Source organism: Ictalurus furcatus, chromosome 11, assembly GCF_023375685.1.
Source record: "Ictalurus furcatus strain D&B chromosome 11, Billie_1.0, whole genome shotgun sequence".
NCBI classification, from domain to species: Eukaryota; Metazoa; Chordata; class Actinopteri; order Siluriformes; family Ictaluridae; genus Ictalurus; species Ictalurus furcatus.
The window spans coordinates 27561579-27585267 of NC_071265.1; the positions used below are offsets into that span (position 1 = coordinate 27561579).

General features: G+C 38.8%; 1 protein-coding gene and 1 long non-coding RNA gene across 3 annotated transcripts; both read left to right on the forward strand.

The window, feature by feature from the left end:
• Nucleotides 1–87: 87 nt before the first annotated feature.
• On the forward strand, nucleotides 88–4125 carry LOC128614485 (uncharacterized). Its single transcript, XR_008387051.1, has 3 exons — nucleotides 88–977; nucleotides 1168–3092; nucleotides 3962–4125. It is a non-coding gene; the product is annotated as an uncharacterized LOC128614485 (long non-coding RNA).
• A 7750-nt stretch (nucleotides 4126–11875) lies between these two features.
• lrrc8c (leucine rich repeat containing 8 VRAC subunit C) lies at nucleotides 11876–22071 on the forward strand. 2 transcript variants are annotated; one of them, XM_053635790.1, is made up of 4 exons: nucleotides 11876–12069; nucleotides 13232–13315; nucleotides 17161–17302; nucleotides 18908–22071. In XM_053635790.1, coding segments are annotated over exons 2-4 (2415 nt in total). In that variant the 5' UTR covers nucleotides 11876–12069; nucleotides 13232–13313; the 3' UTR covers nucleotides 21179–22071. The 2 variants fall into 2 exon arrangements, with proteins under 2 accessions (XP_053491765.1, XP_053491766.1); XM_053635791.1 differs by lacking the exon at nucleotides 13232–13315.
• The last annotated feature ends 1618 nt before the right edge of the window (nucleotides 22072–23689 follow it).

Genomic DNA, 23689 nt, shown 5'->3' on the forward strand with positions numbered 1-23689 from the left:
TGCGATTTTGGACGCACCACGATGACGTCGAAAAGTCGATTTGTAAGCAGTGTCTGTGTTTTAAGTCATCAATTCATGAGTAATTGATAGTGTTACATGCAGTAAACTGAAAAACTACACGCCCTGGTAGCACCAGCTGAAATAGCTAATCTTCTCAAATAATCTAGTTCCTCTATGGCAGTAACCATGGTGACCAGAGTAAACTTTTTCATTTCCTTTTTAGCGTTTTTATGCAATTATCTAAATAACTAGCTAGCTAAAGATGAGACAATTGCGTCTATTCCAGACTCAGCTGGGATTCGCACACGAAAATAGATTACGAATAAACTGGAAAAAGTTTTTCAGCCTTATAAAGCAGTATTGAAAACAGTCGTAAAAATCGGGTAGGAATAAATATCCTCACAGAGATTAATCCAGGGGTGTTTTGCAGGAGGTGGGCAGAATCCAAACTTTATGAATTTATCATCTACAGTATCCGGTTTATCCTGAATATTCCTCAGTGATGCAGCTGTAAACAAACTGAATATGTCGTGTTCACATGCTTTGTTGTCTGACAGAACATGGAACTTTGGGTGCTTCTCATTTCTTATTTGTGCATCCTCACTTCCTTTCCTTGCATCTCAGCTCCACCCCCTTAAAATGCGAAGGAAGGATGAGATCTGAGGAGAGAGGAATCAACACAAGTGGAATGGGTTGCTTCTCATTTCTTATTTGTGCATCCTCATTTCCTTTCCTCGCTTCCTGTCCTCATTTCCTGTCCTTGCATCTTGGCTCCATCCACTTAGGATGTGTGGGAAGGATGCAAGTATGAGATCTGAGGAGAGAGGAATTGAAGCAAGCCAAATGGAATATCTTCATTCTCTCAAGCATCACTTCAAAGCGACGTCACTTAATGATGACTGGGCTCAGCTGAATGACCTCACTGTGCTTCAGGGATCTGCTGTTATGTTGTTGGAGCTCGGCTAAATGCACTGATAGTATGTGAAATGTCTGAGTTATTCCACGATGAATTAATAAACAATACATAATTTATCGCAGCTTTTGTATATCCAAACATGCAACGATCGATTAATTACAATACTCATTGTAAGCATATTATTATTTAATTATATTTCACACAAAATTCCATCACATCATCAAAGGACCTTTTGTTTGAGATTGTTGCAGATGTAAAGGAGGAGGGGAATTTATACATGCGTGAGGTTTTTCGACAAGAAGCACTTCCGCATAGGATACCCCTGTGTATCCTTGCTCCTAGCTCCTCTGGAAGCTTCCTCACGCCTCGTTCTTCGCCCTCTCACGGTGCAGTTAGAGAATTGAGATGTCCTTCAAGATGGTTGACTGCGATCGATTTCCTGGTCACGGGCTGGAGGACGGAGGAGCGAGGAAACGAGGAAGCGTCAATTTGAGTATTGTGAAGCACCCCTGGAGGACACCAAGTTCATTCATACATATTTCTTGTTTCATTCTTTTTTTTTTACTTTTATTTTGACACCATAACACGTATTATGCTATTAGCTAGCTTGCTGACGATAATGGAATTTTGGTCAAATACAAGCTATTTTCACAGGTGTAAAAATGTACAACATGCATAGAATGCTTGCTAATATACATAAATGAATATGACCAAAACGACAGCCTGCAGTATTTACTAGTCTACATTTTTACACTACACTATATGGCCAGATGTGTATATGGACACCCCTCCTAATGAATGAGTTCAGGTGTTTCAGCCACACTCATTGCTAACAATAGTGTATAAGATCAAGCACATAGCCATGCAATCTCCATAGCCGAATTTCTTCCCTGCTAGATCTAGCCTTTAGAAATGTTATTTTCTGTGAACATATTTATTATATGTATTGGTATATTAATCATAGCAAAAGTAAATCATGTGGATGAGGAAAAAACGATTGGAGCAGTAGGCATAAAGAGCAGGAAAATACAGGGAAAATCCTTTACCTAAGATTTTTGTTAAAAAAAAAATAATAATAATAAAAAAATGCCTTCCATTCTTCACTGAGGTTGAGACATAATTAACTGATCTCATGAAAAAGCTTGCCAAAAGCTGGTTTCCCATGAGGAAACCAAAATACAGACAATTTGAAGTTGCCAAGGCCATTAAATGTTTTTCCACAGTAGAATATAAAGCAGACTATTATTGCTCTGAAGGGTTCATGAAGAGTAACCCCAGCTTCAGTATTCAGAAGCCTGAGAAAGTCTTTCCAAGATTAAATGAAAAACAAGAAAAGAAAAATCGAATCAGATAGACATTTCACTTGTAAATATAATGTGCATTTTTGCTTGAGATACACATGGAATAAAACATGATGGCTAGTGTTGTTACAGGAAAATGATCCATGCCCAGGACGTGACACCATCCCCAAAATGGTTTCAGATCACCCGCAAATGGATTGTTTTCACAAAGCAGCCCGCCCCAAAGGGTTTCACTCCACATATACCACAGCAATTTGCCAACAATTATAATTTTTCATTTATTGATGAATGACGCATCATGTTCTTCAAACCTTTATAGCTACATTTAATGTTATGGGGCATCCATGAGAAAGCTTATTTCCTGTTATTTTCCCCTGGTTTTCTTGTTCAATCCTGAGATCATGTATACTGTATGTGTGGAGTTTCACATGTTCTCGCTATGTCCATGTTGGCTATGGCTATGTACTCCTGCATCACTAATTCTTTTGGGATTGGCTACAGATCCACCGTGACCCTAACAATTATAAGGATTTGGATGACTAAACAAATGAATATGAGTAGATCTTGTAAAACAAATGATACAGTATGGTAATAATAGTACACTGTAAAAAATGCTGGGTTATTTTTTCTACCCAAATGCTGGGTTGAGCATTTTGGGTCATTTAATTGGGTTATTTTCTCAGTTTTGGTGTAGTTTTGTGTAACCCAAACGTTGAGTTAATAGCTGGGTCATTTTCACTGACAGCTGAACCAATGCACCCCTCTCGCACTCCGATGCCTCAGCCCAGCTCCTTGGGTCAAATGAACTCAGTGCGGACTGTTTGACTCCGCCTCAGGTGAATGGTTTTTGAGACGAGGAAACCAAACGACCACAGGTAAGTTAGCATTTATCACTATTTGGCGTTAATGCTGCTGAAAATGCCTGCCATGTTTGTGATATTTAAGCAGGGAGCTCTCGTACATTCATTGTAAAATAGTAACTCAGGGAGTGATAATTAACTTTACCTATCGCGACGGTTTCAAAAGTACTGCTTCCTCAGTGTTGACGTCACACTACTAGTGTCATGTGTTTATGTTGGCTGTGAAATATGGACTGAGGTTATTCTATAATTCTCTGGGTCTGCATCTTATATGAGGCTCCGAGTTAGACATTCCCATTACCTTTTTGAAAGTTAACGATAACTTAGCATTATACCTATTCACCATGATGTAATACAGAGAGTGGGTTAATGTTAACTACATTTAGCGAGTGTTTTGGACAAGACAAGCTGTAGTAATTAGTATTAGGAGGAGGGGTTAGTTTCTTTCTTAATGTTTCTTCATGTATTTGGTGAATGTTAATGCCGGTTAACAGGTGTAGACAGTCAGTGGCTAACGGAACTTGGCTAGCTCAGTAATGTCGAGGCCAAAAGTTCTTCACAAGGTTAACATGACAAAAAGAGAGGATGGGGTTACAGTAGGTTGTAATGTTTTCCACTATCTCTGTAATGTTGGTTGACTTAATTAGGTTGTACAAAAAATATTGGCGGTGAGTTGCTAAAGTCTGGAAAATAAATATTAGCAAGTCAGCTAGATTTTACTGGTGAGTCTACAGCGCCATTTTGTTCATTAGGAGAGTGGAGGTCACATTTCCAAAATTACACAGTTTGGGATTCTGTAACACAATTTCTCAGTTAAAGCCCAAAGGCATGTGTCTATATTTTGTAGCTAGCAACTAACCGACACTCTTTTTGCTCTTTTACAGCTTTTCAAATGGACGGGAGTGGGACTCTTGTCTTCCCAGATGGCAGGGGGATTTGTAAGAAGATGCATGAACTCCAATTCTTACATCTGACAAATGTTTAAATGGTTTTAATAAATGTCACCTGAATTTCATGCAATTGTTTGTTTATTTTGTGAGCATTTTAGTAGAATTGTAGCATGCAAACAAACTGCATTTTAGGATAATTGTAGGGAAAAATGTATAAACAGCACATCTGCGCTATTTGTGGAAATGTTTAACACAGCATGTTTGAGTGAAGATTCGTATCAATATATTTATCCATAAAACCGTTAGTGTACACTAGAAAAGCAAAACTGTAGGATAACAGTCCAGTTTACATGACACTAAATGCACTGCTATCTTCGTTAGCATTAGCTTACTTGTTTGTAATGCTCACTGGATCGTAAGTTGGTTACTCCGTTTTTTTGGATGTTTTAAACGTCTCCTTTGATCAAACTCTGACATTTTCATTTTAAAGATATGACTTTTTGAGTCATTTACTTCAAAGTCTATATATAAACGCCCCTTTAGCAGCTCTAGCAATATATTTCTGAACACCTTCTCGTGTATAAATAAAGGAGATAGCATGTTGACATATTTGTTTATAATGTGGTATATCTGACATTTTCAAAGGGTAAAAATAACCCTGAGAATATTAACCCATTCATGAAATAAATTGAACCCAGCTTTTTTGTAAAAATGAAACCGTACTTTGGGTTGAAAAACAACCCGTTTGCTGGGTTAAAATTAACAACCCAACTTGATGGTCCAACTTGATAGCCCAAAATGTGTTCTGTCCTATATTTACCAAGCCATTTTTAACCCAGTGTTTTTTAGATTGTACTATTACTGACAGTACTAACAAAGGGATCTTGATAGATTTATGTATATTGTACTCTGTTCATGTTACTTTGACATATATCACCTACCTAAACATTGTTGCAGACCATTTACACCCCTTCATGATACGGAAAGGTTTGAGGAACATGGCAAAGAGTTCAAGGTGTTCACTTGGCCTTGGCCAAATTCCCCAGATATCAGTCTTATCAAGCATCTGTGGGATGTGGTGGACAAACAAGTCCGATCCACGGAGGCCCCACCTCACAACTTACAGGACTTAAAGGATCTGCTGCTAATATCTACTAAAGGATCTGCTAAAGACTTGCGGCCAGATATCACACCTTAAGAGGTCATGTGGAGTGTATACTGTATGTACTGTAAATAAATAAATAAATATATATATATATATATATATATATAGTACGCATAAACATGTAATGAAATAGCAGTTTATCCATGCCTTATTATAGTTGTTTCTATAGTAATTTAAAAAAGCATTTAATGTACCTGTGTAAATACAGACTTTTTTTTTATACTAATGGGTGATAATTAATTAAATCACATAATCAGTGGCTAGTGAATCAGTGATGTGAATGGCTGAATTTTGAATTAATATCATGTAATACTAGTTATTCACATTATAACAGCAGCACTACTTGAATATGTTGATTTAATATATTTAAAAGCTGGAATAAATGGCAATTGTTCGTACAAGAACTGCCATTAGCTAGCCTAGCTAGCTGCCGGGAAGCTAGACAGCTATCTAGCCATGATGGGGAACATTCTAGCAGGACATAACTATTTGTATTATGCAGATATTGCTAGTTTTGGCTAAACTATTGAATTCCCCCTGAGTATAACAAACATCTAGGTATATCACCATCTTGAGAATGTTTGCTCTGCATAGTTTGCTCTTTTGCTACGTTTGTTTTAATTCTTGTTGGGCCTGACAATTGGCCAACGTGTTGAATTAGACATTAGGTAGAAAGAACATTAAATTGCTGTGCAGCACTCCTCCCCTTCCCTTGTGTGTAATTACACTTTTACACACACACACACAGAAACAGATGTCTCATTCACAGCAGCCCACTTTCAGGTAGGCAGATCAGAGTTGTGAAAAGGCAATCTGTCATAAAATATGATACATCCAGGAAGATCGAGGTTTCTTATAGAGGTTATAGAGGTTTCTTATTTCTCTCATTATACCTAAATTGAATTCTGTTCCTTTCTGCGCAGGCAGTATAGACTCCAAGAGCTTAATTGTTTTAATGAACACTATTCTCTGTCATTATTGAAGGAAAAAATCCATCCTGAAAAACATCAGAATTCACATGTGATATTGAATGGCAAATTTATTTTGATGATGATTTATTTTGTAATGAATAATGTTCTCAGTTGACATTTTCAGTTTAAACTTCTTTCACTGACGTTAGTCTGCTTTTTACTTTGGTTAACCGTTTCCTAATGTTTCTAATTATCCACGCTGATAGTGATGCCATTGAGATTTAACCCTTACATCAGCTTTACCGAAAGAAGGCAATGCAGCAGGGCTTTACTTCTTTAGTCTGTCCAGCTATGTCACCTCATCTGTACAGTCTGCTCAGATCTACATATTTTGTCCCGTAAATTGTAGTGTTAAATTTGAAAATAATTTAAAATAGAAGCATTTTCATTAGAGCTGTCAGAGTTTTGGACCCCACTGTTCTTTCACAGCTTTGGCTTTCATGCTAATATCACCATTAACACCATCGTGCTTGTCATCTGGATTGCTAACTAGCTGAGTCGAGTCTCTGCTGTGCAACTGATTCATATACTGTATCTGCATTGCATTTTATATCTTGGAGTCCAGCATCTGCTGTCTCCACAACTTCTATAAGGAAGCTGCTGCTCTTTTGTTTTTATGAGCTAACAGCGCTGTTATCCCTTATTTGAGATCAATTACATTTGTTCTGTACTCAAATATACAGAAATACTCTCAAATATTCGTTTCCTCATCATTAAATTGCCTACTTTTATTTAATGCAGGATTCATTACACCCCTGATTTATTTATGGATTAAATACACATAAATCCTGAAGGGCGAGATCTAATGGATTATCCCAGCTCTGCTGGCTTTTAGGGTCTATTTATCAAATTAAAAGGAATTCCTAATGCCTCAGATTTTCATTTTCTCTGTGGTACTTAATGTTTAATTGACTTGCAGTCAGCACTGAATTGTGAAAATTGCTCTCTGTCGAGAGGAGAGATCACTGAATGCATTTCGCAGCCTACAAAAAAAGCGATTTATGTTGTAAAAGTTTCCTACCGGTTTCCATCAACTTAATATTGTGATTTTCATGTTCAGGCTGCTGGAGTGTTTTCAGAAGATTTGAAGATGGCCATCAGTTCTTCGTACATGGTGGGATGTCTTCTGCCATTATCTCTTCAATCTAATTTTCATGATTGCCATGCTTGGAGGGATGCAGATGGGTCACTGCGCAAGTTCATATGTCACCCATGTAGCGTATCTGTAAACAGAAGCATCACCGATACAACTACAAGCTTGACCTGCAGCAATATAGCTATGTTGACACAGTACTGTATGCTATAAACACAGGTTTACTAAATTCCTCCCCTATGTAGTGATGCTGCAAATGTTAGATTTGGTGATTAAAAGCAACTTCTGACTTTAATATCCAATCACAAGTTCTAGGCTCTGGCATTTTGTCTCCATTCTCAGTAAGTGTTGCGACTGGCTTTGGACTACCACAGCCCTTTCAGAAACTGAAGGGAAAAAAAGTCCTGAGCATAACTGACCAGTTTATTCTGAAGGATAGACATCTATTCGTCCATCCATCCATCCATTTTCTATACCGCTTATCCTACTGGGTCATGGGGAACCTGGAGCCTATCCCAGGGAGCATGGGGCACAGGGCGGGGTACACACTGGATGGGGTGCCAATCCATCGCAGGGCACAATACACATTCATATACTACGGACACTTTGCTACGGACATCAAGCTGCCACTGTTGGGCCCTTGAACAAGGCCCTTAACCCTATCTGCTCCTATCTGGTGTTGTATCATGGCTGACCCTGCACTCTGACATTCTGATAACCGGAAAAAGAATGTCACTGTGCTGTAATGTATATGTGACAAATAAAGGCTTCTTCTTCTTCTTCTTCTGAATGCAACATCATATACATTCCCATTCACACAGGGGTTTTAGGAACCCTGGAGCAGCTTCACAATGCTCGTGAATCGATGTGAGTCATAGCAAACTGTCTGCCATCCATAATGAAATGACCTGAAGTGCATGCAGGTGTGATTTTTCTCCAACAACACTATAAGACATTCACTGCATTTAAAATGTTTGAATTTGTTTTATGATATACATATTTAGCTACATTATATGCTACAAATGGAAATCATTGGGATCCAAGCACTACTTTTCAAGTAGACACAAATTTGCTATTTAACAGACACATTTTAAGCAGTTTTTGAAATTATTTGAGGGTGGACTTCCTGCAACAATGTTCACGAATCATGATTGTATGTCAGAATTGTACAAGTGGTTTCTGGAAAATAGTTATTTGAATGTTACAGCACCCCTATTAAGAAATGTGTCAAAACTCATAGTATACCTCAAAGTCATATAGACCTTGTATGTAATTAAAATTTTCAGTTTGATATTTCAGGGGGGTTTTTTTTGCATCAAATTTTTGTTGACCCTTTTTCACAGTAAACAGTGGTACTGCATCATCAGTGAACACTTCTAAAACCCTTTGAATAAAAATCTATTTGATTACATTTGTCAGTCTCAGGCTGAATATTATCTGACTTCAGGTTGATTAAGAGTGTATGAAATTTGTAAAGTGAGTAGTAAAAAAAAAAACGGATTATTAAAATGAGGTCCGATTATAAGTGGGTGGAGCTTAATTGTTCTTGAGGTTTTTTGTTGGGTTTGAATCAAAGAAACTGCAGAACTAAGAAGTTTTTATCTCTTACGGTATGTACTCTGTTTTCTATGTTCTTGTAAGATTCAAATTGCAGAATTTTGAATGAACTGGGGATGAAAGAATGTATAGTGAGTTTCTCTAATATTTGGATAAGACTCACATTAACTATATAATTATTGCCACCTGCCTTTGGTTGTGAATCAAGGCTAGCATAATTACAAACTAAAATAATCTCATAGTGTAAAAAAAAATTGTATCGATGTTTGACCACATAGAGGACTTCCACCCATCCATTTTCTGTTCCACTTATCCTAGACAGGGTAGCGGGGGAGCCTGGAGCCTATTCCAGGGAACTAGGGGCACAAGGCATGGGACATCCTGGACGGGGTGCCAACCCATTGCAGGGCACAATCATGCACACATGCACACACTATGGACAATTTGTGAATGCTAATCAGCCTACAATGCATATAACCCAGAGGCACAGGGAGAACATGGAAGCTTCTCACACACAGGGCAGGATTTGCACCCGCAACCCCGGAGGCGTGAGGCAAATGTGCTAACCATTAAGCTACAGTTTCCCCCACACTAAGCACTTTTGTACTGTACAGTTTTTCTTACCCCAGCATGTAACATGGAGCTACACTGCAGTAAGAGCAGTTATTTATATTTATTGAGTGATATGTGTGTAATGAGTGTAGTATTGAGGAAAGATTGGTCTTTTGTTCCTTATAGATTGATTCTCTTCCAAACGGACTCAAATATATAATCTGATTCTGGACCATAACAGCCTGAGTACAATTAAGAGCAAGTCAGTTGGTTGACAGACCATAGTCTAATGGGCCTGAAGGATAAGCAGCTGCAGACTGTACCTTCTGAACTAGAGGAATGTCAGAACCTCAAACCAAATGGACTTTTTAGTGGATGAGAGGATCCTAAAGAGACCAGTGGGACATGAAAGTGGGCTTTCAGAAGACAGAGAGGGACTGTGTAAGCATACAGACTGATGGTGCAGGTAATTCACGTGGTTGTAACCCAATAATCTGAAACAGAATCCGAAGAGAGTAGACTGACCTACATGTGAATGTACTATAAATCTGACTTTCTCCACCATGGTAACTTGTTTTCCGTTTGTTTGCACATTCATTCTATCTAAAACTAAACAGATTATATTGTTTAAATTTGATTTATTAAATTGATGGTTGGACAACATAGATTTTAATGTTGCTATAAATTTCTTTCCTTTTCAGATTATTACAGTGCGATCCATTCTTTTTTATCCGACAACTCTGTGCCTAAATGTTATGGTGCACCCCAAATCAATTACATACTGCACACTTATTCACACATCCATTGCTGTATTGTATAACATACCAAGCCATAACACTAGAAAGTATATATTATGAACTAATCTAAAAGTTGGATCTGTACATAAGCATTGTTAAATTCAAACACTAGCCATTTTTCACACACACACACACACACACACACACACACACATTGTAGTTCTAAGTGATCTCTTTCCTCTTCTCCTTATAAGTAATCCTCTTCTGATGTGTATTTTTTGTATTGCACAGCTGTATATGTCACAACAAGCATTTCAGTGTACAATTGCCCCTGACTTTTTGTGCATGTGACAAATAAACTTGAAACTTGGAATGCATGTATGAGTGCTAGACTGCCATCCAGTGCTTCCTGATGTTAAGTTGCCAACTTGAGATGGAAGTGTCATTGCAGGCATACTTGCTACAGCCATATGTTTTGTCTGTTGTATACTACAAGCCCTCCCCTTCTATTCAATGGTGCATGGAACGATTTAGTGGGAAAGGAGTCCATCGCCAACAGTTAGACTGCAAATACAAATCAGTATTCATGACTTTTTAGTATTCTACATTTGTTCATATATTGCAACACTGACTATGGTTACATGCACATCAATATTCTGATATTGATTGGAATTTGGCAATATTCTGATTAGTATTGAGTCACGTAAATGCCACAATCCGATTGCCCGATTCAGATTAAGACAATATTCTGATTCGCCAAAATTTGATTCCCACCTCTGCAGTATGCCTGTTTTAATCAGAAATTTGTTGCATGTAAACACCTTATTCAGAAAATCCACTGAAAGGAAATCTATGTACATGCTCAGTCAGCAAGGAATTGTGGGTGCTAACAGATGCTTAGCTGCAGGCTATGTATTTAGGAATGGCAATTTAGATATACTTAAAACAACCATGTATACAGGAATATTCCGATGCCTGTACGCATATAAACAACATACTCGGAATATGGCTGCAACCCGAATTTGTAAATAAACAGAATTAAATAAACAGAATTTGATGTGCATGTAAACACAGTCGCTGTTGAATTCTCAAATCTGATTGGTCAGAAGGTGTTTAATTAATTTTCTATAACAGCAGCTCTCAAAATAGTGCAAATGGCAGGTTTTTATAACTATTCTCATTCTGATACGTTATAATTTCTGTAGCAACAGCTAATTCACAGGGACGCTCTACATAATCTAAGTTTAATAGTAAATGGACTTTTAAAATGTGTTATTTCACAGAAGAAAAAAAAACCCATATAAACTAGGCTAACCATCCATAGGTTAAAACTTTCTGTGAAGAGATGTTTATTTAACATTTAACATTTATGAAAGGAGACTTAGTTTTTTTGTAGGCCTATCAGTTTGTAACAGAGGTTAAACTGACCCTCATTCTTGAAGTGTCTAAAGGTACCCTACAAATCCTATTCCATAAGTGCATTATGGGTATTCTGTATCCTTGTGTAGTGGTGCAGCGGACAGCATTACCGCCTCACCACTCCAGGTTCCCTGGTTGGATCCTGATCTTGGGTTACTGTTTATGTGGAGTATCACATGATTTCACGAGCATACGGAATATGTTCCACTATGCTACAAAGCCTCCAAATCGGCTACACTTAATGGTGAGTAACACAATGACGTCATAAGCGGGAATTACAGTCGTTTTATGTAGCTGTTTCGGTCAGACAGGATGCAGACCTGCGCGAAAGAAAAACTGGAAACAAAAAACAAACAAACAAACAAACAAACAAACAATAGCCTATATACAGTAAAGTTGGTATTTAAAAAAAACATTGACGACGACAGCCTCGTGCGGCCGCCGCGGTCACTGCAGCTCGTTTGAGATTTTAGCAGGAAAAGACGAGCGAGCGAGAGAGAGAGAGAGAGAGAGAGAGAACCGAGGTCTACACCGCAGTCCCAAGGACATGCTGCTTCACCCCTTCATTTATTCCCTAAAAAACCCGCTCGTGCTCTTCCATTTTCAGGGTAAGTGCTCGTCTGTGTCTTGTTTTTACTCACTCTTTTCATATTTAAACTACTATTGAATACCGCCTATTGAAATACGCTTTAACGCTTTAATACGTTTTAAAAAAAATAAGCGTTTTGGTCTAAATAAATGTTTGAACTTTGTTTTGTTGTGTGTTGCGCGCGCCAAGAGCAACCCATTCATCACAGAAAACGTGTTCCAGTCTAGTGGCACGCGACGTGTTTGATTATGCTTTGGTACATAACATTTTGGGTCACTGGTCCATCATGTCAGCCTGCTGGTTTGAACGTAATAGTACTGGGAAATACGTAGAAGTGTGCGTTTATTCATTTAAACAAACAAACAAACAAACAAACAAACACATAGACAGAATAGTAGCCACGTTTTTATCTGTGAGGTGTATCATTAGAGGCCAGGACTTGTAGTGAAAACGTAGGTCCTCTGTAATGTAAACATGTATGAAATCTCTTCACATCTCGCCCAGAGAGTGTGTGCACATCTCACATGTAGCCTTCTCAGCTCTCAAATGAGCACATTGTAATTACACACAATTGATGCCCAAAAGAGAACGTCAAGGACGTTTTAAGTCTCCCTTTGTCCTATTGTTTTAAAGAATACATCCACAACAGAGCACTATATCCTGGAGATGATTCAGAGACACATTGTCTTCTTTCTTTCTGTTTTTTTTTTTTTTTCACCACCCATGTCTGAGAACAGTCCCATTTCCTGCCAGGAAAGGGACCGATAGGAGAATAAAGAAGTGTAAAGCTTTCCAGGTCCCAGATGCTTGCGCTAGGGGTTCTGCGGGTCATTAGAATCTCTTAAAATGACACCGTAAAGAAGATTTAGATGTTATTTTGGCTTGTTGCTGTTTGAGATGGTAAACCCGTGGGACTGTGTTGCACTCGGTGTGTGTGTGCACGGCTCATCAGTGTTTTAGAGTGGCTCGGTTCACAGTAACTGACGTGGTCTCCCATATACCTCTGTAGAAGTTTACCCTGCTATAGTTTACTTAAACCCAGAACTGGTTATATATGCATGAACACAATCCATTATAGCATGATTGATGTGACGTGCAGGTCTTAAATTTTTTAATTTTTTTTGGAAATGTCTTTAATATGGTATTAAAAAGTATTCAATTTGAAGTGCTGATACCTGCAGATACCCTGGGAACAGTGAGCAGCCCATGAAGATTTTCAAAATAATCCAGAAGATTTGTGTTTCCTAAGGCGATCTGAGTATAATGTAAGTCCCTTAGAAAATCCAACTTGATTTAAACTTTTGAGGTTGAAGTATTTGGGTATTAAAGAAATGCGTAAACAGCTCACACACCACCCTTATTTGCTCTACTTCATGTCTCAGTGTCCAGTGGTTTTTTTTGTTTTTTTCCCCTCTAGAAGCCAGCCAGTCCTCATCTGTCTGATACTCAAGCTAGGGTGGAACTGCATCACTATCCTTTGCCATAATTGTAGCCTGTTAAGATAACCATAGACAGAGTTTAAGCCAAATATGTCTATAACTGTTATTAATGCCGTTGGCTACACCAACACCCCACCGCTTGAGTTTCAGACATGGTGCCATGCATATTTAAAGAGTACATATTTACTAGATTTAACACAGCTGGTGGACTAAAACATCCACATAGTTTTTGTGAACACCCTTGAAGCATGTTTAAAGGAGGAATACACAGTGTCTAAATTTGTTACTGTTTTTGCCCAAGATACACTGCTGTCTTAGTTATCAGGCAAGAATAATTAATAGGTTGATCTTTTTGCAGACACTTTGCTAGCCTTTCACAGTGAAACATACTATTGTTATTGAGCGTTGGCTTTCTAACCTAAATAAGGGAGACGTGTGTGTGTATGTATGTGAGAGGGAGAGAGCGCGAGCGAACCATGGTTATGTGATTGTGCAGGATTTCACAGAGCCTGTTGTGTGTTTAGTGTTTATGATGGCAGACATGTTTATTCCGAAGTGCAGTATACAGATTTCAGTGGAAATCCAAGGCCCAGAGCAGAGATTAGCTTGGTCACATTCATCAGCTTAGATTTGAAAGATGCATATTTAGTGTAGTTGTCTAAAGGTAGACGGTCTACTGTCAAAAGGAAATCTCAAATAGTTATTTTCTGTATTTGTGTTTTATTGGTACAAAGAATGCCAACAATAACCAGTGTATGTGGGTGTGGCATGTTGTTCCATGTATTCTACAAGGTATTGAAGATCTGAAAATCAGAGAAGGCATTTTTGTACATCATGTGATAAACCACTGAAGCCTAGAATTTATGATTTCAGTGCTCTTTTATGTCTATTACTTGTCACACTGTATGAGATGATCACAATAGTATCTTTCCCAAAATATATAATGTATTATATTACTATGATTATACAGTATGATGAGGATCCATCAATGAAAGACCTATGATTAAAGACAATCGCTACTTTCTGCTTATGTTATCAATCAGCGCAATCTGGGCTTGTGCACAAAACAGGGTCTCATAAACATAAATACTTCAAAGTGAGCTTGAAGTATTAAGCATATCTTTTCTGTCCGTTATGATGTTTTAAGTCTTGGCATTGTCACTTCTGTATTGGTAGCTATCCCATGTGTTTCACATCATCCAATTCAGTGCTCCTATTGTAGGTTTCCGATGAGTATCGTAGCAGAGGTCACATTTCTAACACTGCCAGAACTTTGGCGTCGGATGTCGTTGCTGGAATTTCACTAAATTGGTCAGTGTTGAGCATGTGATGATTTCAGCTCATTACCAAATAATTATTTTATACCTTTTTTTTTTTTTATGCGTTCTTTTATTTGTGACAAAAAACAGGCCAAAGTATTGTACAGTTTAAACCTTAAGTGTAACCCTCTTTATAGGTCTGCTATTAAAAATCTTTAAAAGAAAAAATAATTAGCACCTGTGCGGTTTCTGCAGTGTTATAGGAACTTTAATGTAATCTACTTTAACAATGTGAAGATGTAAGCAGGTACATTGATGTATTGAGAATTATCTTAGAGTTGTACAGTTTTTAGATCACTCCACCCCTGTGAGACACCATGCGATCCTTTTAATGAATCTAGGGAATATTATTGTGGCACTCCTTTGATTGATTTCATATTATTTATTTCTCATAGTACTTTCAGAATGCTGAACCTTTGGAAGCTTGTATTACAGTTGTAATTTTGACTTTCACAGATGTTATGGCTAGATGAGTGCCAATAGTAAATTTGCATATCACATTTACATATATTAACTGACTAATATTTTATGATAGTTTACACCATTTTATGAAAAGAACCTCTTTAAACAGTTCTCTAAATCACACTGACAGTTCTGGCTGACAGTTTCTCCCCCCCCCCCAATGTTCATGATTCTGACATTCTTGACAATTGCCATGACAGTTTTACTTTAAATAGGATGTGCTTTACTTTGGAAAAGATTGTCTGAATTATGTCATTTATAAAGACTTTGCAGGAATGCTGGATCATTAATCTGCAGTACGGACACACCGCCCTATTTAAAGAAACCTTAGCTCTCTAAAGATGACAAGAAATCATTGTGGTTTTCTTTGTGCTAAAGTGGCTTTCTCCTCAAATGTGTGTTCTCGTTAGGAACATGTATTTCTTGGTTTCTGTTATCGTCTCCTTGCCGACGGTTCAACCACAAAATGCTTTTCACAAGTACCAAGAGCAGAGAGCAGGATAGCGCCTACGTCAATAATTTATCAATTCAATGAGGATATGTGTGGTTCTGAAAGGATGGAGGAAATATAGCTGAACTTAGACCAAAGAGCACTTGCATTAGGTTCAGTCAGACATGACTAGATTGCAGCCAGATGTGGAATTGCATCAGTATGTCAAGCAAATATCAGCTACTTGTGATTTAAAAAAAATAAAATTTATATGGGCTCCCCAGTTCGTCTTGCTTAGCCAGAGAAAACTTTTGAGAAAAGCTTGACAGGGGTAGGGTACTGCAAAAAGAATATATGTCTAGAAGACTTGAAGGTATTTGCATGATGCATGTGATCATGGCATTTAGTTTTACTGACCTTTGCATACAAGCTGGAACATATACAAAGTAGTTAATTTTTTTAGTATAACCTATTAAAATATTGAATGTTTTAAATAGCTTCTTTCTATAATAACCAGAACTGGAAGAAAATGAAACAACTGGTGAATAACAGCATAATGTGTTTACATAGTCAGCTACTTGATAACTGCAGCTTTAACTGGACAGTCTGACACCATTCATTATTCATCTAGCAGAAAAGGCAGTTCACTGAAGGGGAAAGGACATGGGACACAGATGATGTGCATTTGCTTCTAATGGCTGTTACTGTCATTTTGTGCTTGTTTTTTCTTATGAATTCACGAACATCTGCCTTGTGAGCCAATAGAAAATGAGTGCGTGTGACTGTGGGCTCGGCAGTAAAAATGCTGCCCCTGCTTATTGTTAAATAGACACACCATACTTTTGCCAAGATGTTTTGTTACTATTGATTGCTGTACATCTGGAAAAAAAAATAGTTGTCTCATCCATCGACATACTCTAGGGTTCTTGTGGTAAAAATCTGTTGTTGTTTTTTGACCCCTCTACATGCTAGGATTTTCTTGTTAGTAATGTTGGCACCTCTGCTACTATTTGAGGCCAGGCTATTTCAAACTGCAATCTTAGCTCATCAAAGCACCACTTGGATTCTTGGTAAATAATCAGCAGTCTTTCTGAGTTAACCCTGGTTATTGATACAGAACATGCTGTTGTGGGTCAGGTGCTCGTCACAGAACATTGCTGGACAAGACTGTGAAATGCCCACAGCATGGAAGACGATGCACAACATGGGGGCTGTTTCAGGCAAATGCATTTACAGTGCCATCAGGGCAGTTCAAGGGCGGTTATTCATGAGAGGCCGTTCTTCTAATCTGCCTTCCTGTTGTATTTATGCTGAAACATGATATGCCTTAGACATGATTGAATGATCTTTGTAGAACATTTGCTCTTGCCAAAAGAGCAGCTTGCAGAAATGAACTATGAGCCCCGATACAGTTCACGTTCATTACTTTGAACTCATGTTTCTTCACTGTGTCCCTGCAGGAAAATGATTCCGGTCACAGAATTCCGTCAGTTCACGGAACAGCAGCCGGCATTCCGAGTCCTAAAACCATGGTGGGATGTCTTCGCCGAATATCTCTCCGTGGTCATGCTCATGATTGGCGTGTTTGGTTGCACGCTGCAGGTTAGTGCCAGACCTTTCGTATTGCATGTCTCTTCTCAGCATTTGGATATCATTTGAATATGGCTCCCACTCCTTTCCTTGTGGAGTACTTGCTCTGTTCGGGATTCATTGCATGAGTGCTTTTGAGGGGCAATTAAAACATTCTTTGGAGATTGAGAATAAACGGACAACGTGACCACAGACCGAGCAATACAGCTTTCCTCTTGTGCGAGGAGTGGAAAGTGAACGCCTCCACACCACAGTCCGATCACTCCAGCTCCATCTGTGCACAGACAGGCCACTGTTGCCTGACGTGTGCTTAATAGTGGATTGTTGGTTTGCTTACAGGAAGGAGAAGCAATTCCAGCAGGCACACACAAACACAGCTCAGCTCCTCCTTTCCTTGCTCCCTCCTAGGCCTTGCCCTGCTTGTTAAAATGGAGTTTCTCCTGCAGTCTCCCTCCTTTCTCCTGATCCAGCTAGTCATGTGTCCTGTCTGCTTCATTATCTAAGTTCCTGTAGATAATCCTAATAGTCATTTCGATTAAATAAACAGCCATGATTAGATCTGTTGGATCTGGGTGGGAATATCCACCCCATGCTCATCTTGTAGAGTGCATTGTGGCAGCACTTAGAAGTGCTTACATTATAGTTTGTAAGCAGTGCCTGATTATTTGAATGAGTTTACGTCACAAAGCTTGGATAGTGATATTGGTCTTCACTGCCCTAATTCATTTATTTCCTTCCATTATAGAATTGTAACCCCGTTATAAATAGAAGAAATAATCACACAACCCCGCTAAAAGGCTGTGCAGTTAGAGGATGATTGAGTGACCAGGAACGCATCATGCAGGTTTTATGAGTTCTTTTAGGGCTGATGCTCAAATGCATGGTGAACAGAAACAACCATGAATACGATGCTGTTGATCTTTGCCCCAAGGGTTTATTGAGCACTCTGGCTGTTCTGGGTGGCTTGCGCTCTATTCTATATTTGATGGTGCCCTTTATTTTGGAACAAACTCCAGACAGGGCCTCCCACACAAAGCAGATGGTAATTAACCTACCAGACATAAGGCTTTTCACAGAGAATGGTGAAAAAAGACCCTTCAGTTATATGACATGAATTACATGGAAGAATAGTGATGTCTCTATACCAAAATTCCATTCATAGCCAAAATGGATTCATAACCAGAACTGTAGCCATGACTAAGCTGCTCTCATTGAGAATGTTAGTGCTCAAAGTATTTGAGCATGTTTGTGGCATTTAAGTGAACATGTCTCCCTCTGGAGTCTCCTGGAGTCATGAGCATAACCACTCATTTCCTGTTTGAATCACACTGACGTCGGTACACTAAAATAGAACTCGACCGTCCCATGCTGTTTTCTTTTCTAAATAATTTTGTTATCGAATTATGTGATCTCATTTTTGGTTTTATTTTTTGGTTTGGCATGAAAACAGCTCTTGCTCAATTGAATATTCCTTATTTTTCTTATCTTCCCAGAAGAAGAACCACACAAGGACTTAAGTGGTTGAAAGACATTAGAAAATCCATATATCAGAGTGAAACTCAATTACACTGGCTTCTAATGTTTAGTATTGACATACTTTCTCCATTACCATTTCAGGTAATGCAGGACAAAATCATATGTCTTCCTCAAAGGGTGTATGCCCCAAACCAAACAGTGCCTTCACTGAACCAGACGGAGCTCACAAGGGATCCGACCAATTCCTCTGTTCCACCTATCTCCCCAGTGCCTGTACCCTATGAGATGAAGGGACTCAAAACCAACTTGGATCTGCAACAGTACAGCTTTGTTAACCAACTGTGCTATGAAAAAGCTCTGCATTGGTATGCCAAGTATTTTCCTTACCTGGTGCTCATACATACCCTTGTATTCATGGTGTGCAGTAACTTCTGGTTCAAGTTCCCTGGCTCAAGCTCAAAAATTGAACACTTCATCTCCATATTGGGCAAATGTTTTGATTCTCCATGGACTACGAGGGCTCTGTCTGAGGTGTCGGGAGAGAGTCCGGAGGAGAAAGACCACAAAAAGAACAGTGCCAGTAGATCAAACCTTAATACCTCCACCGGGGAGGGTAATCTGGAGAAAACCCAGTCGCTAAGATCTATTCCTGAAAGGATTGTAGTGGACAAACCAACAGCGAGTGCACTTGACAAGAAGGAAGGAGAGCAAGCCAAAGCGTTGTTTGAGAAGGTAAAAAAGTTCCGACTTCACGTGGAGGAAGGCGATTTATTGTATCTCATGTATGTTCGTCAGACTGTTATTAAAGTGATCAAGTTTGTTCTTATTGTTGCCTACAACAGTGTTCTGGTGTCAAAAGTTAGAATTACAGTTCAGTGTGAAGCAGATGTAGAGAATATGACTGGCTACAGAAAATTTTTGTGCAATCACACCATGGCCCATCTTTTCTCCAAGCTCTGCTACTGCTATTTGTGTTTTGTAATCGTTTATGGATTAACGTGCCTTTATACATCATACTGGCTTTTCTACCGTTCCCTGAAAGAGTACTCTTTTGAATACGTGCGGCAGGAGACTGGAATTGATGACATCCCGGATGTGAAAAATGATTTTGCTTTCATGTTGCACATGATTGACCAATATGATCCACTGTATTCCAAGAGGTTTGCAGTGTTTCTGTCTGAGGTGAGTGAAAACAAGCTAAAACAACTCAATCTGAACCACGAGTGGACCGTAGATAAACTTCGCCAAAAGCTACAGACCAATGCCAGCGACCGACTGGAGCTTCAACTCTTCATGCTCGCAGGGCTTCCAGACACGGTCTTCGAGGTCACCGAGCTGCAGTCCTTGAAATTGGAGATTATTAATAATGTCACAATCCCTGCAGCCATTTCTCAGCTGGAAGATCTTCAGGAGCTTTCTCTGCACCAGTGCATCCTCAAAATCCACACAGGGGCCCTCGCTTTCCTGAAGGAAAACCTTAAGGTTCTGCGTGTGAAGTTTGATGACCACCGTGAGCTTCCTCTGTGGCTCTACAGTCTGCGAAACTTGGAGGAACTCCAACTAATTGGATCTCTGAGTCCAGATGCGTCAAAGAACATAACCCTGGACTCTCTACGTGACCTCAAGTCCCTTAAGACCTTGACACTCAAAAGCAACCTTACGAAGATCCCCCAGTCAGTCGTGGACGTGTCCAGCCACCTGCAGCGTCTGTATGTGCAAAACGATGGCACCAAGCTGGTCATGCTGAACAACCTGAAAAAAATGGTGCATCTTATAGAGCTTGAGCTGGTTCATTGTGACCTTGAACGCATTCCACATGCCATCTTCAGTCTGACCCAGCTGCAGGAGCTGGACCTTAAAGAGAACAGCTTGCGCTCTGTTGAGGAGATCATCAGTTTCCAGCACCTCCGGAAGCTCACATGCCTAAAGCTGTGGCACAATGCCATCACTCACATCCCTGAGCATATCAAGAAACTGGGCAGTCTGGAGCGTCTCTATTTTAGCCACAATAAGATTGAGATTTTGCCTTCGCACCTGTTTCTGTGCAACAAGCTACGCCATCTTGACCTTTCCTCCAATGATATCAGCTTCATTCCTCCAGAAGTAGGTGTTCTCCAGAGCCTTCAGTACTTCTCCCTCTCTAGCAACAAAATCGAGAACCTCCCAGATGAACTTTTCTTCTGCAAGAAGCTGAAGACCCTCAAGCTCGGGAGGAACATGCTCTCAGTGCTCTCACCAAAGATTTCCTACCTGGCTTCACTGACTTATTTAGAGTTAAAGGGCAATCATTTTGAAGTTTTGCCAGCTGAGCTTGGCTGCTGTCAAGCCTTGAAGCGCAGTGGCCTTGTGGTAGAAGACACCCTGTTTGACACACTGCCTTCAGAAGTCAGGGATACCATGAAAGCCGAGTGATGTTTCTTAGCTTTGATAAAATCCTGCAAATGTTACGAATTCTTTTTAACTGAACTTGTATCCCACTCCCACACTCAATATTTTGACGTTTACGGGTGAGTACCTGGTTTTCATTGCTTAGATATGTGAAAACAAATATTATAAACTAAAGGAAGTTTCAAGTAGAATTTAGTATTGTATTGTACCTCAAAGTTGATGTAGTTGTTTCAAGGATTTAAGAAAATGTTACATTAGATCATTCTTTTATATAAGCACCTTATTATGTGGAATTCTCTACCGTATCAAAGAATAGAGATTAGCTTCAGTGTTAACGTGTATTTGAAGATGGTCATGGCATTGCATGTATTACATTACTAATAATGGTAAGGATTTCATTATCTATTTGAAGATTTTATAAAACAAGTACTGAACCATGTTAGCCTGCCAAACTGCAGTATTTTGCCTTTGTAAAGACCAAATGACCTTTGCAACCTCTTTTAAGACTGCTGGCAGGGGTGAAAGATTGAGAAAGGCTTATCTCGTGTAATGGTTATTTACCATATTTCTGTCCCTCCGGGATTTTGGAGATTTTTTCCGATTGCAGAAATTAACGCAAAATCAAGCAAATTCCGCAATATTCAGGCGAGCATGCAATTTTTCAAAATTACTGCAGATTTTGTGCCGATTTGGGCCAAGACACGTCAAGTGACATCATCACAAAACGCATTCAGCCAAAGCCCTTTTCAATTCACATGCGTCGAACGTAAGTACACCTGAAAGGTCTCATTTACCTACAAACACCACTGCGAAAGACAGAGCAGAGGAATTTCATGCAGTTGCAATTTTGCCAATTCCAGCAGTTTTCCACAAAAAAATTGCAAAATACTCTGCAAGTTCCCTTGAAAATTTTTTTAAATAGCAGCAGCAGCAAAATCAAGCAGTTTTGGCCGCAACAGTCGCAAAAAAAAACCTTGCGAGATCCTGTACGGACTGATATGTAGATCAGATATGTCACAACTCTTTGGTTTGGAGCCTGTCATGTTAAATGACTGATTGTGCTAGTCTTTTACACTAAACCAATTTCAGTGAGTGAGTGGCTCCAGTAAAAGAAATGGACTGGAATACCAGGCTGTTACAGAGGTTCCACCATGCATATCTGTAGTATTTATAATATTTCTCCCTTTGTTACAGTGAAGCTAGAATTTTCTGAATTTTTGCATAAAGAAGAGTCAGACCAAACACACATAGATTTCACCTTGCAGAGAAGTCATTAATTCTCTGAAGGGAAAAGGACGTCAAAGTCATTTTCTGGTAGCTGGGAATTTCACTTTAGGCTGACTTTATCCATGAAGAACGATGACCTGTAAATTCACAAGCCTCAATTTATGAGCCAATAGTAACCAAGCGGATGGTAAAATAGTCCCTCTGGTCAGCAAAAGAATTTAAGAGCTGTAGAAATTATAGGAGCCCGACTTTTGCCTCGTTTATTTATTTATTTATTTTTATTATTTTTTTTTTTTTTTACTGTTACTTGGCACACGCTTTAAAACAAAGAAATTAGCTCTCTCATTTGTGGTAAAATTAAGTTTTTTCTAGGTCTGCTAGGATTTTCTTGTTAGTAATGTTGACACCTCTGCAACAGTTTGCACTGAAAAGTTAACATCCCATCATCTTGTTCAACAGAATTTAGCATGTTTTATAAAATGTATGTGTGTAAAGTGCAGAAACTGTATCAAAATATACTCATAGTAGTGCTTTACTGAATTATGTAACATACTTGTTGGGTCACTATAGTGTTTGAAGGTTTAGGCATTGAAGGCTAGAAGGAGTGGTGACGCCACAATAACTTAAATGTTCTCAGGTAATCTGTCTAGTCCTTTTCTTTTTTTGCATCACTGTTTTAAAATTTTACTGATGTTCTTGACAAGCTGAAGGGAATCCTGTCAGAATATACCTCCTTTAAATACGCTACATGAGTGCTACTTAGTGCTATTGTAAGCTATTTGGTTATTAACATTTCTTTTTATATATTGTTGATAATGAGGATTTCTTAGCTGGACTGATAGAAACTTTCCAGTTTTGCTATTCTGGCTTGTACAGTCTTTTTCTACAGTAATATTTGCTCGCTCTCACTATTCACCAATAGGTTCTTACCGGGTTTTTTTTTTTTTTAAATTGCTGTTATTTTTTTTGTAAATCTGCTGCTACCTCTCTTCACCTCACATACTGGCTATATCCAAATAATAATTTCAGTGCCATTTGTTTTGTTAGCATATGCTTAGATTCTTTTCATCTGAAAGCTTTTGTATAGATAGCTGTACAGCAATTTTTATTGGTTTGTTTTGGAGCTGAAATGGTGTGCCTATTAAAAAGGGAGCATTAAACTTGGACTCTCTTAATTGCCATTAATTGCCTTTGCACTGTTATACTGTTAAGATTTTATACTCAAGTGCTTGCTGTAGTTTTAACCATTTTTTTCCCTTTTCTGTGCAAAAAGATTTGGTTAACACAAAAAATAAATATACAGAAGAA

Bases quoted from the DNA above. Each gene is read 5' to 3' on its own strand.
- lrrc8c (XM_053635790.1), top strand. The intron at 17,303-18,907 runs GTTAGTGCCAGA...TTACCATTTCAG, and splicing joins TGTTTGGTTGCACGCTGCAG to GTAATGCAGGACAAAATCAT.